At 42.0% G+C, this 17,809-nt stretch overlaps 1 protein-coding gene across 1 annotated transcript in view; it reads left to right on the plus strand.

Annotated features, from left to right (window-relative positions):
• The window catches only part of ralbp1 (ralA binding protein 1), a 51,031-nt gene extending 35,071 nt beyond the window's left edge, over nt 1-15,960 (plus strand). The window contains exons 8-10 of the mRNA XM_059976271.1: nt 1,676-1,797; nt 6,092-6,218; nt 15,048-15,960. Of these exons, the coding sequence (XP_059832254.1) occupies nt 1,676-1,797; nt 6,092-6,218; nt 15,048-15,308 (510 nt within the window). The 3' untranslated portion in view covers nt 15,309-15,960. The remainder of the gene's footprint in view (nt 1-1,675; nt 1,798-6,091; nt 6,219-15,047) is intronic.
• The last annotated feature ends 1,849 nt before the right edge of the window (nt 15,961-17,809 follow it).

Below are 17,809 nucleotides of genomic sequence, written 5' to 3' on the forward strand. Positions count from 1 at the left end.
TGACTTGGAGGTGGATGTCCAAGTGGTGCTGTTCCCAGGTATCTGCTATTCTCCTTCTTCTAGGAAGCTTCTCTTGTTGGAGATGGTCATTGCCTGGCAGTTGTTACCCAAGCCTGGATATTGCCCAGGTCCTGCTGCATTTGGGTATGAACTGGTTCACTTTAAGGAGTCATGAATGGTGCAGAGTGTTGTGCAGTCATCTGCAAACATACCCACTTCTGACCTTATGACAGAATGAAGGTCATTGATGAAGCAGCTGAAGATGGTTGGTTCTAGGACACTTCCCTGAGGAACTCCTGCGGTGATGCCCTGAGGATGCAATGACTGACCTCCAACCACCACAACCATTTTCCTTTGTGTCAGGTATGTTTCCAACCAGCGGAGGGTTTGTCCCCTAATTCCCAGGGACTTCATTTTAGCTGGGGCACCTTGATGCCATACTCGGTCAAATGCTGCTTTGATGTCAAGGGCCATCCCTCTCAGCTCACCTCTGTGATTAGTGATTGTGTGTTATTAGTTTAGGCAGATTGTGTTTGGCTGTAATTGTGACTTAGATGAAGATCAGACCATGTTTTATGAGTAATTAATACAGAAAACCAGGTAATTGCAAAGGGTTCACGAACTTGTTCTTGCAACTGTCTATCTCCTTGTTCTCAAGTCAGTTTTTGGGATATATGTCATTGGGCAAAATGAGGCATGAATCCCAAGTTTTAAACTAAAATATTGCTATCCCTCGATGTTTGTTTCATACTCTTCACCACCACCCTCAACTGATTCACATTTTTTTACTTATGTTTTTCCCATGGTTTGAGGTTTTTAGCATTTAAACTAAGTCTCTAAAATTGGTATAATTAGCAGGACCTCAGGGACTTGAAAACATGCTACATTGGCCCCCAAAGCCCATTTTTTCCAAACCAGTCCATTTATATCCAACTGTGCCTAGCTAAAACCTTCAGCATAGAATTTTTTAAAAATGTAGGAAATCTGAAGTAAAAATTGAAAATGCTAGTACCAGGTCAGGCAGCATCTGTGGAGGATGTTCCAGGTTGTGGGGAAAAGAGAATGACGTTACCTTTAACTTGCAGAGAAAATAGGAGGAGGATATATGAGGAATCTCTGATAAATTGAGGACAGAGTTGCACGGACAGGTCAGAGTGGGATGGAGAATTAAAGTAACAAGCAGCAGGGAGCTTCAGGTCATCCCAGTAAATTAAACACAGATGCTCTACAATATTTAGTTTTTCGAGCGTACAAGAGACCATTTTATGACCATCAGATTTACTATGGCCAAGGATGGTTAAAGTCAGTACTCGTAGTGATGTGATTGACAATGATTGGGAAGGGATAGGATGGACTTAACTGCAACTATTTGCATGGTTGAATCACCTATCATATATCAAAATTTATCTGTGAGAATCTTTACTTGTATGAGGAACTTGAGATCTCCAGTAATTGTAGTCCTATACAACACAATTCATTGACTAAGAAGAAAACAAGTGGAAGATAATATAGTCTCAGATTAGTAATGTGCTCTATATCCATTGGTTTAAATCATTAAAATATGCTGTCTTCCCCATAACGTGATACTTATGTAGTTTACCCCTCTCCACTTTGACGTCACCTTTTTGTCATTCTCGAGTTGCTTTCATTCTCACGTTGAAGAATTATTTTAAAGGAGAATGAAATCCTGACCGAACAGGAAGAATTGCTGGCCATGGAGCAGTTTTTACGAAGACAGATTGCATCTGAAAAAGAAGAAATTGAACGTCTTAGAGCAGAGATTGCAGAAATTCAGAGGTAAGTAAAATGCTGTAGTACAGAGGACATTGTTTAAACTCTTGTACGTTTGAATGTTACAATTTGAGGCAGTAAGAAACTTGGCCCATCGAAGGTGGTGGATTAAAGCACAAAAATACAACTGCAGATGCTGTGGATCAAAGAATACGTACACAACGCTGGAAGAACTCAGCAGGTCAGGCAGCATCCGTGAGAAAAAAGTAGCCTGTATACAATGCTGGTGGTGGATGGTGGTAACTGCAGGTCTACATTCCAATCAATCTACCATATTCTTTCATTCCCATACTTAACAAGAATCAATCTAGCTTATTATTACAAAGACCAAGCTTCCACTGCCCTTCGCAAAAGAGAGTTTCAAATTGTCATGAATCTCAGTAAATCTTTTTCCATGGGAAAAAGCACCCTCTCCACATCCACCCTGTCAGACTCAGGATCTTGAGTTTCAACCAAGTCCCCTTTCATTCTTCTAACTCCATAGGATATTAGCCTCATTTGTCTAATCTTTCATCATAAGGTAAACTGCTTATTGCAAGTACTACTGTGGCAAACCTCTAAACTGCTAATACATTTATATCCTTTATTAACTAAGGAGACCAAAATGATATAAAGCATCGCTGATGATGTCTCACCAATACCTATAAAAGCGAAACAAAACCTTCTTTAAACAAGTTCTCGAGCAGTGAACCATGACATTGTGGTAGGTTTCATAACCACTTGCTGTCATTTGTGAAGCATACACTAGGGCACTTTGACCACTCTGTAACTCAGAGCGCTGCATTCTCTTGCCATTTAGATAATTCTTTTTCTGTAATTTTTCCTATCAAAATGGGCATTTTCACATTTTCCCACACAACCCTCCAATTGCCAAAATCGTTGCCTTCCACAGTTAACTATCCGTGTCTATTTTTGGAACTTCTTTATGCCTTCTTCAGTTTGCTCTCCTGCATAACCAGCAAATTTGGCATCCAAATATTCATCCCAGTCACTTATATAAAGTGGGAGGCAGTCTCTTGTGTCTTTGCCCTTTCTTGCAGCAAACCCAAATCGCTTGTAAATGAGGAGATCAGTCCGATTCGCTTTAAACTGATTCAGCTGGCTTAGCATTTGCAGCACTGTTTCATTCAGTGATAACTGCTTCTGCTTAAAGTGGCAAGTACTGAAAAAGGATCCAGTGCTTTCCTGGTATAAGTGACTAATAAACTCTTCTCAGGCTTTCAGACAGATACAGGTATTGATTTTAACCAACACTTCAATGACAAACTTAGCCGTCTTCATCAGGGCTGATACCTAGGCATGTCTAGTCTAGTGGTATATGTACTCCTGTCGTCCATCCCTCCTGAGGACTCACCAATCAGGAGGGATGGGTGACGGGGGTATATGTACTACCAGATTAGACATGCCTCGGCATCATCCCTGATGAAGATTTCAGAGCTTGTCGTTGAAATATTGGTTAGAATCGATAACTGTACTTGGTTGGAAGCCTGAGAACAGTTTAGCCACAGTACTGAGTTTGACGGTCACATGCTGTGATGGATTGGCTTGAGAATCAGAAAAATATACAAATAATGTTTCTTAAAATGTGGCTCACTGCTGAGTGAAATAAGATGTTATAAGACCATCAGATATAGGAGCAGAATTAGGCCATTTGGCCCCTCAGGAGGGATGGACGACAGGAGTACATATACCACTAGACTAGACATGCCTAGGTATCATTTGGCCCATCAAGTTTGCTCCACTATTTCATCATGGCTGATCCATTTTTCCTCTCAGTCCCAGTCTCTTGCCTTCTCCCCATATTCTTTCATACCTTGCCCAATAAAAACATCTATCAACCTGTGCTTAAATATATAGCTGCAAGAGAAATTTTGTGAACCCTTTCCAATTACCTGGTTTTCTGCATTAATTACTCATAAAATGTGGTCTGAGCTTCATCTAAGTTATAATAATAGAAAAACACAATCTGCCTAAACTAATAACACACAAACAATTGTACATCCTCTCATCAATACTGAGTACTGAGTACACCATTTAAACCATCACAAATTTTAAAGGGCAGGTCATTTCTGCAACCTCCACTTCTAATCTCATCTCATTGATTGGAACACCTGACTCCAAATCACTGTTGTAGAAGGCATTACCCCAGAGGTTCACATTCTCTTTTGAACCTGGACTGTGCACCATCTGTTTATGTGCACCATGCCTCAATCAAAACAACTTTCAGACGACCTCAGAATAAGAATTGTCAAGATGCATGAAGCTGGAAAAGGCTGCAAAAGCATTTCTAAAGAGCTGAGTACTCATCAGTCTACAGTAAGAGAAATTGTCTTCAAATAGAGGAAACTGAGTACTTTTGGTAATTTTCCTAGGAGTGGGTGTACTGCAAGATCACACAAAGAGCACAATGTGTAATACTGAAGGAGGTGAAAAAGATTCCAAGGGTAACAGCAAAAGACCTGCAGAAATCTCTAGAACATGCTAGTGTCTGTTCACATATCCACTATAAGAAAAATACCAAACAGGAATAGTGTTCATGGAAGGACACCACTGAGGAAACCACTACTCTCAAAAAAACATTGCTGCACACCTCAAGATTGCAAAAGACCACCTGGATATTCTACAATATCTGGGTTAATGTGCTGTGGCCAGATGAGACAAAATTTGAACCTTTTTGGCAGAAACACACATTGATATGTTTAGAGGAAAATGGGCACTACACACCAACACTAAAAGCTCCTCCCAACTGTGAAGCATGGTGGAAAGAGCATTGTGGTTTGGGGCTGCTTTGCTTCCTCAGGACCTGGACAGCTTGCAATTGTTGAGGGAACAATGAATTTTAAATTTTAAATTGTATCAAAACATTTTGCAGGAGAATGTCAGGGTAGCACTCTTATCACCTGAAGCTTTAAAAGAAGTTGGATGATGCAACAAGACAATGATCCAAAACATGAGTAATCAACAACAGAATGGTTTAAAAAGAAGAAAATTTGTGTTTTGGAATGGCTAAGTCAGAGTCCAAACCTCAACCCAATTGAGATGCTGTAGCATGACCTGATAGGGTCCGATATCCACTCTCACCTCTCTTTTACATGTTATGTATCTGAAGAAACTTTTGCTATTCTCTTCAATATTGTTGACTGGTTTACTTTCGTATTCCATCTTTTCCTTCTTAATTTTTTTTTAGTTGTCTTCTGTTGGTTTTTAAAAGCTGTCCAATCTTCTTTCTTCCCACTAATTTTTGCTGTTATTATATGCCCCCTCTTTGGCTTTTATGTTGGCTTTGATTTCTCTTGTTAGCCATGGTTGTGTCATCTTGTCTTTAGAATACTTCTTCCTCTTTGGGATGGATATATATATATATATATCCTGTGCCTTCTGCTGGAGTTCATTTCCAATCAATTTTGGCCAACACATCTCTCATGCTTTTGTAATTCCCTTTACTCCATTGTAATACTGATACATCTGACTAGCTTCTCCTCAAATGTCAGGGTGAATTGGATCATATCATAATCAGTTGCCCCTAAGATTTTTTTTTACCTTAAGCTCTAATCATTTCCAGTTCATTGCATAACGTCCCATCCAGAATAATTGATCCCCTAGTAGGCTCACCATAAGCTGTTCTAAGAAGTCATCTCATACACACTCTATAAATTCTTCCTCTTGGAATCCAACAGCAGCCTGATTTTCCCAAATTACCTGCATATTGAACTCTCCCCTTGACTACTGTAACATTGCCCTTTTGCCATGCATTTTCTATCTTTCGTTATAATTTGTAGACCACTTCCTTAATACTGTTTGGGGATCTTTTTACCTTTGCAGTTCCTTAGTTCTACCCACAGCAATTCAGCACCTTCCAACCTATGTCACTTTTCTAATGATTTGATTTCATTTTTTACCATCAGAGCCACCCCACCCCTTCTGCCTACCTGCTTCTCCTTTCAATACAATGTGTAGCTTTGGTCGTTAAGCTCTCAGTTATTATCTAATTTCAGCCATGATTCTGTGATACCCACCACATCATACATGCCAATCTGTAACTGTGCTACAAGTTCATCTACCTTATTCCATACACTGCAGTGCATGCATTCAAATACGACACCTTCAGTCTTGTATTCATCCTTTTCGATTTTGTCTGCCTTTTACATTGCAAATTAATTTTATCCTATCATCATCCTCTCCTTGCTGGGAGTCTCACTATGCAGTGCCTGTTTGTAAACCAACTACCTCATTCTCAGCACTATCACTCCAGTTCCCATTCCTGCCAAATTATAATGTTTTTGTGCTGTTTGTTTCATAGCCGTCAGCAACAGCATGGTCGTAGTGAAACAGAGGAATACTCTTCCGAAAGTGAGAGTGAAAGTGAGGATGAGGAGGAGCTGCAGCTCATCCTGGAAGATCTTCAGCGACAAAATGAAGAGTTGGAGGTAATTTATAACATTAGTTTAATAGGTGCTCTTGTCAGAAATACAAAACTGTACAAATGATTTAGTTTATTGGTATTAGTAAATTTTTAGAGTCAGATCATTTTCAAGTACTTTAATAATTTCAGCTATGGAAAAAATAGAGTTCTGGAAATTTAACACCCAGAGATGTAATCGGCTAGTTAACTAACTAATCAGAATCTTCCAGAATGTGAGTTGTTCCTTCCTTAGTTTCAGTATGTTCTATGTTGAGAGTAATTCACTACTAAGTACTGTAATCTCCAGCCAACTGCTGAAAATAATGAAAGTACTAACATACCAATGAATATATAGAATCAGTCAATCCATTGGGTGCTGACCTGCTGAGGTTCCCAAATTAGCACAAGATCCAAAGGGTGCGTAAAGAATTCATGAGGATGTTGCCAGACTGGAAAGCTTGAAGTATGAGGAGGGATTGGATATGCTGGGATAATAGGAGGTTGAATGCCAACCTTATAGAGTCATAGAGCAGCAAAGTCCTAACCTATTCAGCCTTTCCATATACAGTAACTCAGGTTCTCAAGTCCTGGGAACATCCTTGTAAATTTTATTTTTTTTGCACTCTTACAGTTTTATTGACAATTGTCCTATAGGTAGATGACCAGAACTTCATATTAGGCCTGATAGTCTTACACAGCTTCAATATAACATCCCAACTCCTGTACTTAGTACTTTGATTTATGAAGGCCAATGTGCCATAAGCTTTCTTTTCAACCGATCTACCTGTCACACTACTTACAAAGAATTATGGATCTGTATTTCTAGATCCCTGCCTGTTCTACCACATTCTTCGGTGCTCTACCACTCACTGTGCAAGTCTACCCTGCTTTGTCCTCCCAAAGTGCAACACCTCATACTTGGCTACATTAATTACCATTTGCCATTTTTCCACATGGTCTAGATCCTGCTTCATATTCTTCCTTGCTATCCACTACACCACCAATCTTAGTGTTATCCGCAAATTTGCTGATCCAGTTTACCACATTATCATCAAGATCTTTGATATAGATGGCAAACAACAACGGACTCGGCATCAATACTTGTCACAGGGCTCCAGTCAGAGAGGCAGTGATCTACTACCACTCTCTGGCTCTTCTGCGAAGTCTAACCCAATTTACCTCCTCATCTTGAATGCAAAGTGACTGAACTTTGATCAACCTCCCATGGAGGACCTTGTCAAAGGTCTTGTTCACATAGGCAACATTCACTGTGTTGGCTTCTTCAGCTTTCCTGGTAACTTCCTTAAAACTCACTAAGATTGGTTAGACACGACCTACCATGAACAAAGCCATGTTGACTATCCTTAATCCCTGCCTATCTAATACTTGTATATCCAGTTCCTAGAATACTTTCCAATAATTTAACCACTACTAATGTCAGGCTTACCGGCCTCTTATTTCATGGATTATTCTTAGAGCCTTTCTTAAACAACAAAATAACATTAGCTATCCTCCAACAACTCATGCATGGCTAAGGACATTTTAAATATCTCTGCTAGGGCCCCTGCAATTTCTGCACTAGCCTCCCATTGTGTCCAAGGGAACACTTGGCCAGGCCTTGAGGATTTGCCTCAATGGAGCAAACACCTTCTCCTCATAGGTTTCATGACCTCACTGCTACTTTACCTATAGGTCTTTCCGTCTCCTAAGTAAATACAGTTGTGAAAGTCCATTTACAATTCCCCCCCCCTCTCCCCCCCCCCCCCACTTTCGGCTCCACATATAGATGACCACTCTGATCTTCCAAAAGACCAATTTTGTCCCTTGCTATCCGTTTGTTCTTAATATATCTGTAGAAGCCCTTGGGATTATCCTTCACCTTGTCTGCTAGAGCAACTTCATGCTGCCTTTTATCCCTCTTGATCTCCAATAGTGTTCTCTTGCATTTTTTATAGTCATCACATACCTAATTTGCTTCTTCTTGCATCTACCTACTATTCATCCCCTTTTTCTTAACCAGGGCCTCAATATCTCTCAAAAATCAAGGTTCCCCAAGCCTGTTGTCCTTGCTTTTTATTTTGACAGAAATATACAAGCTTTATCGGCCCTTGCCCTTCCCTTGGACAACATTGGTGGCCTGGAGAGGGGAGACTTGATACTTGGGCAACTGACAGTCTTCTATACAACCTTGCCCAGGCCTGCGCCCTGGAGAGGACACTCCAGATAGACTTTCCAGGCGAAGATTCATGGTCTCACAAGACTAACAGATGCCATCACAAGCTCTCTACTCCCAAAATTTCACTTTTGTAGACCTTGCACTTATCAAGAACATCTATCCAACCAACATCTTTCTCCAATTTAAAATCTCAACCTGAGGACCAGACCTATCTTCCTCTGTAACTATCTTGAAACGAATGGCATTATGATCACTAGATGGAAAGTGTTCCCCCTACGTAATCTTCTGTCACCTTTCTTGTCTCATTCCATAATAGGAGATCTAGTATCACACTCTCTCTAGTTGACTTCTATGTACTGATTAAGGAAACTTTCTTGAACACATTTGACAAATATCCCATCCACAATGGGAGTCTTAGTCAATGTGTGGAAAGCTAAAATCACCTATTTTCACAATCTTGTTTCTTGCAACAGCCTGCAATCTCTACTAATTTGCTGCTCTAAATCCTGTGGACTTCTGGGTGGGTTATAATAGCATATTAATGTGGTCGTCCTGTTCTTATTCCTCAGTCCCACCCATACAGCCCCAGTGGATGGAGCTGTCCAGTCTGTTCTATCTGAGCACCACTATGACCTTTTCTAGAAGTAGTAAAAGCACCCCTTTTCCTTTTATTCCCTCCAGCTCTGTCACGTCAAACAACGAAACCCTGGAACATTGAGCTGCCAATCCTGCCCCTTGTGCAGCCAAGTCTCACTAATGGCTACAATGTCATAATTCCTCATGCTCATCCATGCCCTGAGCTCATCCATAATACTCCTTACATTGAAATATACACAACTCAGCACATTATGCCTACCATGCTTAGTCTTTTGATTACTGATTTTGTAGGCTTAACAACATCTTTTCCCACAACTGTTCTACTATCTGCCCAACCCTCTGAAACTCTAATTTTAACACCCCCTCCTGTCCCCCCACCGTGTGGCACTAGCAAACCTTCCTGCAAGGATATAGCCTCTGTCCAGTTCAGCTGCAAACCGTCCCTCTGTACAGGTAACATTTTTCCTGGAAGAGAGCCAAATGATATTAAAATTTTAAGCCCTCCTTCCTACACCATTTCTTTAGCCATGTGGCATACTTTAGCCATGCATACTTTAGCCATGCGGAGCCATGCATACTTTAGCCATGCGGAGTCCGTGGAAGCAGAGTCCTGGGCTTTGGCTAAGTGGGCTTCGGCGTAAGGGGACTTCGGTAAGCTTGTGTGATTGCTCGCTGAGGGGAAGAAGGTAAGGTCGCTCGGTGCTTTTTAGACATTCTATTAATCCAGTTCAGGTATGGGGGAGACAGAGCAGTGGTGTGCTCTGTATGCAGTATGTGGGAGGTCAAGGTCAACACAGTTGTCCCTGATGACCACACCTACAAAAGGTGCGTCCAGCTGCAGCTCCTATCAGACCGAGTTAGGGAGTTGGAGCAGGAGCTGGATGAACTGTGGATCATTCGGGAGGTGGAGGCAGAGATAGATAGGAGTTATCAGGAGGTAGTCACACCAAAAAACCAAGAAGTAGGCAGATGGGTGACGGTCCAGAGAGGCAGGGGGAGCAGGCAGAGAGAGCAGGCCATTCCCATTAACAATAAGTATACCGTACTGGATACTGTTGATGGGGATGACCTACCAGGAATGAGTTGTAGTGGTCCTGCCTCTGGCACAGAGGTTGAACCCTCAACTAGAAAGGGGAGGAGGGAAGAGAAGAGAGCGATAGTTTTAGGGGACTCTATAGTTAGGGGGGCAGATAGGAGATTTTGTGGGGCAGATCGGGAGTCTCGGATGGTATGTTGCCTCCCTGGTGCCAGGGTCCGGGACATCTCAGATCGGGTGCAGGCTATTCTTGAGAGTGAGGGCATGAACCCAGATGTAGTGGTCCATGTAGGGACCAATGATGTAGGTAAGGTGAGTGAGGGGGTCCTGCTTAGAGAGTTCAGGGAGTTAGGAGTGAAGCTGAAAGGCAGGACCTCCAGGGTGACAATCTCGGGATTGCTACCTGTGCCACGTGCGAGTGAGGCGAAGAATAGAATGATTATGCACATTAATATGAGGCTGAGAGCATGGTGCAGGAAGGAAGGGTTCAGGTTTTTGGATAATTGGTCTTTGTTCCAGGGACATTGGGATCTGTTTCGAAGGGATGGTCTACATCTGAACCGGAGGGGTACTAACATTCTTGCAGGAGTATTTGCCAGTGCTGCTCGGGGGGGGTTTAAACTAGATGTGCAGGGGGCAGGGATCCAGATCCAGAGGGTTGGTCAGAAGGTGCATGGGGTTAAATGTGTACAAGGTTTGGGTGATCTTGAGAAGGTCATCAAAATTCAGGGTGCAATTTGCCCGATGGAAGTTCAAGGAGCTGGGTTAGGTACAGTAGACAGTGTTTTAAGCAAAGAAAGGAGGAATGGGCTAAGAATTCTATACTTGAATGAGCATAGTGTCAGAAATAAGACAGATGAGCTTGAAGCTCAGATGAAAATGGGGAACTACGATATTGTTGGGATAACGGAGACATGACTGCAAGGGGATCAGGCCTGGGAATTGAGTGTACCAGGGTATACGTGCTATCGTAGAGACAGAAATATGGGAAGAGGGGGTGGGGTGGCCCTGTTGGTGAGGAATGAGATTCAGTCCTTAGCAAGAGGTGACTTGGGAACAGGGGAAGTAGAGTCTGTGTGGATTGAGCTGAGGAACAGTAAGGGTAAAAAGACCCTAATGGGTGTTGTGTACAGGCCCCCAAACAGTAGCGTGGATATTGGGTACAAGTTGATTAGGGAGTTAACATTGGCATGTGCTAAAGGTAATGCAGTCGTTATGGGAGATTTCAACATGCAGGTGGACTAGGAGAATCACGTAGGTGCTGGACCCCAGGATAGGGAGTTTGTGGAGTGTCTAAGGGATGTATTTTTGGAACAGCTTGTGCTTGAGCCAACCAGGAACGAGGCTATTTTGGACTTGGTGATGTGTAATGAACAGGAATTGATAAGTGATCTTGAAGTAAAGGAGCCATTAGGAAGTAGTGATCATAACATGATAAGTTTTTATCTACAATTTGAGAGGGATAGGGGCAGATCAGAGGTGTCAGTGTTGCAATTAAATAAAGGAGACTACGGAGCCATGAGGGATGGGCTGGCCAAAGTTAAATGGGCAGATGCCCTGGCAGGAAAGACAGTGGATCAGCAGTGGCAGATATTCTTGGGCATAATACAAAAGATGCAAATGCAGTTCATTCCAATGAGAAGGAAGGATTCAAAGAGGGGGAAGGGGCCACAGTGGTTGACAAAGGAAGTCAGAGATTGTATAGCATTAAAGAAAAAGAAGTATGACAGGGCTAAGATGAGTGGGAATACAGATGATTGGTAAAGTTTTAAGGAACAGCAGATCTTACCTGATTTTTTCTCTCCGTATTGCTTTTTTAGCTATGTGAAGAGAAAGAAGATGGTTAAGAACAATGTTGGCCCCTTGAAGAATGATTTGAGAGAAATTGTTATGGGAAACAGGGAAATGGCAACAGAATTTAATGCATACTTTAGATCTGTCTTTACCAGGGAGGACACAAGTAGTCTCCCAGATGTATGGATGGGCCAGGGTCATAAGATATCAGAGGAATTGAGACAGATTGACATTAGGAAAGAAACTGTGATGAGTAGACTGGTAGGACTGAAGGCTAATAAATCCCCGGGTCCAGATGGTCTGCATCCGAGGGTTCTAAAAGAGGTGGCTCAGGAAATTGCAGATGCATTGGTAATCATTTTCCAATGTTGCTTAGATTCAGGATCAGTTCCTGAAGATTGGAGAGTGGCTAATGTTGTCCCACTTTTCAACAAGGGAGGGAAGGAGAAAACGGAGAACTATCGCCCTGTTAGCCTAACGTCAGTCGTGGGGAAGATGCTTGAGTCCATTATTAAGGACGAAATAGTGGCACATCTAGATGGCAGAAATAGGATTAGGCCGAGCCAGCATGGATTTACCAAGGGCAAATCATGCTTGACTAATCTGTTGGAGTTTTTTGAGGGTGTAACAAGGATGTTAGACGAGGGTAAGCCAGTAGACGTTGTGTACCTAGATTTTCAGAAGGCATTCGATAAGGTGCCACATAGGAGATTGGTGAGTAAAATCAGAGCTCATGGCATTGGGGGCAGGGTTTCAACATGGATAGAAAACTGGTTGGCAGATAGAAAGCAAAGGGTAGCAGTGAATGGGTGTTTCTCAGACTGGCTGGAGGTGACTAGTGGGGTACCACAGGGCTCTGTATTGGGACCACAGCTCTTTACGATTTATGTCAATGATTTAGATGAGGGCATTGAAAACTATATCAGCAAGTTTGCTGACAATACTAAACTGGGTGGCAGTGTGACATGCGAAGAGGACGTTAGGAGAATACAGGGAGACTTGGATAGGCTGAGTGAGTGGGCAGATACTTGGCAGATGTCATTCAATGTGAATAAATGTGAAGTTATCTACTTTGGAAGCAGGAACAAGAGGGCAGAGTATTGTCTGAACGGTGTTGAGTTAGGTAAGGGAGAAATGCAAAGAGACCTAGGAGTCCTAGTTCATCAGTCAATGAAGGTGAATGAGCAAGTGCAACAGGCAGTGAAGAGGGCAAATGGAATGTTGGCCTTTGTTACAAGGGGAATTGAATACAAGAGCAAGGATGTTCTTTTGCATTTGTACAGGGCCCTGGTGAGACCACACCTGGAATATTGTGTACAGTTTTGGTCTCCAGGTTTAAGGAAGGACATTCTGGCAATTGAGGAAGTGCAGCGTAGATTCACTAGGTTGATTCCTGGGATGGCAAGGCTGTCTTATGCAGAGAGATTGGAGAGATTGGGCTTGTACACGCTGGAATTGAGGAGATTGAGAGGGGATCTGATTGAAACGTTTAAGATAATTAAAGGATTTGATAGGATTGAGGCAGGAAATATGTTCCAGATGTTGGGAGAGTCCAGTACCAGAGGGCATGGATTGAGAATAAGAGGTCAGTTATTTAAAACAGAGTTGAGGAAGAGCTTCTTCTCCCAGAGAGTTGTGGAGGTGTGGAATGCACTGCCTCGGAAGACGGTGGAGGCCAATTCTCTGGATGCTTTCAAGAAGGAGCTGGATAGATATCTGATGGATAGGGGAATCAAGGGATATTGGGACAAGGCAGGGACTGGGTATTGATACTGAATGATCAGCCATGATCTCAGAATGGCGGTGCAGACTCGAGGGGCCGAATGGTCTACTTCTGCACCTATTGTCTATATGATCTTCCTATTTCTGGCCTCACTTGCAAGTGGCATGGGTAACAACCCTGGAGGTCCTGTCCTTTAACTTAGCACCTAACTCTCTGAAGTTAGTCATTGCTGAAGGGTGGTAGTGGGAACAAGCTCCCACTGCTATACAAATGCTCTTCATGGCATGTGTCTCAAACAGTCTCTGACAACCAAGTCCAGCTCATGGCCTTCACATGTGGTATAGTTCTTATGCCTGGTGGAGCTGTTCTCACTGACAGGAGAAGGGGCAAAGGTGGGCCACGGATGGTAGCTCATCTAGGAGAGGGAAAACTCTTGATTTCAAACCTCTGCTGCCTTGCAGCTATAATACTTGTTCACAGGAAAGGCTTTGGGAGTAAACCCCAAGGAAAAATGTGGAGTTGGAGTCCCAAAGGTGGCCCGCACCAGCACGGCAACTCCTCTGAAGCTGCTGGCACCAAACGGTATCGACTTTCGTCGTTCCTTTGGACCTGTCACCAGCATGGAGAGGGGGGTCCCACTGCATAAGCAACAGACGGATCTCCATATCAACTCTGCCCTGGAGAGGCCTCTCCCCAGTAACTACCAGAGGCGCAGGCAGTACCCATGGTTGACCACGACCAATGGAGGCCACACGCACATACACACAACTGTCTGAACTCACTTTGCTACCCGTCCTACCCATATCATTGGTACTGACATTCTTCATCCTCCCACGTAAGAATGCTGTGGACTTGATTTGAGTTGTCCCTGGCAACCGGGAGGTAACATACTATGTGGGAATCTCATTCTCATCTACAGAACCTCCTGCATGTTCCCCTAACCAATGCATCTCCTCTCCCCCCTTCCCTTCTGAACCACAGAGCCAGATTCAGTGCCTGTTACTTGACCGCTGTGGCTTTCTTCTGCTAGGACATTCCCCTTGCAGTGGTTTATAAAATTGAGGGGAGTAGATAAAGGTGGATGTTCATGGTCTTTTTTTTCCCCAGTGTAGTGGAGTTAAAAACTATTGGGCATAGGTTTAACATGTGAGGGAAGTAGGTTAAAAGGGACATTGTTTTCCACTCAGAGGGTGGGGGTGTGTATATGGAATGAGCTGCCAGAAGAATATTTGTACATGTATATGGATTTTTAAAAAGAAGGCCCAGGGGTGGGGAGGGGCGTGAGCCAAATGCAAGCAAGTGGGACTAGCTCAGATGAATTTTTTGGTCAAAATGGATGAGTTGAGCCAAAGAGCCTGTTTCTATGCTGTATAACCCCGTCTTCATCCAGCACGTTCCATCTATAACCTGGCAAATGTAAGGCTTCAGAGATGATAATGCTTTTCCAAAGTATAAGAATATATTTTTGAATTTCAGAAATGAGAAGTAATGTTAATGTGCCAACTGTTAATGTTCATTCTTGTATAAGGTGAAGAACAACCATCTGAACCAAGCGATCCATGATGAACGAGAAGCCATTATTGAGCTGCGAGTGCAGCTTCGACTGTTGCAAATGCAAAGACTGAAACAAGAGCAACAGCCTCAGGAGGATGGAGAAGAGTGGGGAGATAATGCCACTGGTGCTCTGCAGCACAGAGATGATGTGAGAATTGCACATGAGCAACCCAAGTCTGTGAAGGAAACGTTAAAACCCTCTCCAAGCAAAGATCGTAAGGAGACTTCAATCTGAAGAGCTCCAAGCAATTTGTTGCATTGCAGCTGCACTTAAATCTTTGACCAGGAAGCTGTACGAGCAGTGAACTGTATTAGTTGTTAAATTCTTTCTCTACATTTTTGGTGAATAAAAGATTCCAATTATAAGGTCAAAAGCAATGAGGTGAAATGGTGTTTGGTAAGCACATTAGACAAATCATTTGAATTTTTAAAAGAATAGAAAATGGTGTTTTGTTTTGTTAGAAGGACCGTGAAGACTCTGGGCCATTTTTTGTTTTTAATTATGCATGTGGAAATACTTTATTTTAACTGAATTTTCCCTATTAAATAAAAATCTATATTTCTAGCTAAGGATCATTCGGTGCCAGGAATGTTCAGAGTAGAGGTAAAACAATAAACATGGATGAACATGGACTGAATTGTTACTATGAGCAAAGTTGCTGAATGTTATGTGGTTGTCAGTAATTTCTCCTTTGTTGGCTTTGTTTTTATTTTATAAGCTCAGTATTTGTCATTTAATTAAATTGTTGGGATATCTTTACGGCGTTTACAGAAATACCAACCTGAAAATAGATTGTGCCCTGGACCTCCGATAACTCCTGCTTTTGTACAGTTGTTTGCACTGATCGATAATTTAAAATAAAAATAATAAAATGCTCGTACGCCGATGCATGTGTTGAACATTCCAGAGCCAGCTGAGGCTTTTGTGTACCATATTTCAACTTGAGATGGCAGTGATTTTTATTAACGCAGTCTCAGTTAAATTGTTCAAGTGCCATTATCTTACGAACTATTGCCACTAATGACTAAGAGTGCCTGGTGCGAATGTCAACGTCTCTTAAATTTTCATCGTCAATTGATTAGTTTGTCTGCTGTTAAAATATTAGGTATTTGCTTTGTTTTTGTGTAATTCATTCACAAAAATAAAAAAAGCCTTTTAAACTACTTTTGTTTTCCATAGAATATGGGTCTAAAATTGAAATGTCCCAGGATGTGAAGATTGTAGCAAAATAATATGAATACTTACCATTAATTTTACAAATTGATTAGTAGGTGTTACTGGTACAGGTGGCCCCCATTTTCCGAACGTTTGCTTTACGACACCTCACTGTGTAGAAAGACCTACATTAGTTACGTGTTTTCATTGTTATGAAACAAGGCAGCGCACGCACCGAGCAGCCAAGCTCCTACCCCAGAACTGCATTCTAGCTTTCATTGTTTAAACACATGCCTGTGAGCATCTGTACTTTATGCCAATTTATTTTGTGCATCTGTTAGCTAGTTGAGTTCTAAGGTACCGGAAAAGCCTAAAAGAGCTCGTAAGGGTGTTAGACTTGGCATAAAACTAAACATAGCTAAGTGTTTCAATCATAGTGAATGAAGTAAGGGCATTGTCCGCACATTGAACTGCAGTATTTATACAGAGAGAAAGAATCTTGAAAGCTGCCGATGTTACTGTTGGTTCTGCTCAGAGCAAAGTGGTCTCTTTTAGACTGCATCTAATAGTGGATAAAATGGAAAGTCTACTGCTTGAGTGGATTGATGGGTGTACAAAGCGTGATGTTCTGTTAAGTTTTACTTGAGGAGAAATCATTCAGTCTTTTTAATAAACTGATACAGAAAGCACTGGACGATGGTGATGAAGGTGTTGCAGAAGTGGAATTTAAAGGTAGTCATGGGTGGTTTGATTGGTTTCTGAGGCGAGGGTAGCTTCATAGCTTAAAGTTTACTGGAGAGAGTGCTTCAGCTGATACTGAAGCTGCTGAAAGGTTCCCAGCAGAACTAAAGAAAATAATTACAGAGGTGGTTATTCATATAAGCAAGTGTTTAACTGTGACGAAACCGCAATTTATTGGAAAAAAATTGCCGAGCACCCGAACCTCTGATGACTCAGCCTAACACACCATCATCAGTGTGCTCCCTGTCTTCCTGATTCCGGTAAGTGAAACTACACTGTATATACATTATTTCTACTTTATATAGGCTGTGTATTTTTGTACTATTTGGTAGTTTCATAGCTTAAAGGTTACTGGAGAGAGTGCTTCCGCTATGTAGTGAAATTCTTGCTACACAACAGTGCTACAGTGATGTAGGAAAGTATTTCTACTTTATATAGGCTGTGTATTTATATCATTCCTGCATGTTACTATTATTTTAGGTTTTGTTATTTGGCATGATTTTGTAGGTTAGTTTTTGGGTCTGGGAACGCTCAAAAATTTTTCCCATATTAAATGGTAATTGCTTATTCACTTTACGACATTCCGGCTTATGAACCGTTTCATAGGAACACTCTGTCCAAAAAGGTTGTTGTGAATCTTACACTGCTATCAGCACATACATATGGTGAAGATAGTCTCACAGTATTGTTAAGTGGAGTTTTAATGATCTTGACAGATGATGAAGGGAATTCAACATGTAAATAACAAACTTGAATAACCTGGATGGGGAAAGTGGAGGTGAAGCTTAGTTTTCCCATACTCATTATTTTCTTACATTTGCAAAACCCTTGTTCTGGGG

The sequence above is a fragment of the Hypanus sabinus genome, chromosome 1 (assembly GCF_030144855.1).
Source record: "Hypanus sabinus isolate sHypSab1 chromosome 1, sHypSab1.hap1, whole genome shotgun sequence".
Taxonomy (NCBI): domain Eukaryota; kingdom Metazoa; phylum Chordata; class Chondrichthyes; order Myliobatiformes; family Dasyatidae; genus Hypanus; species Hypanus sabinus.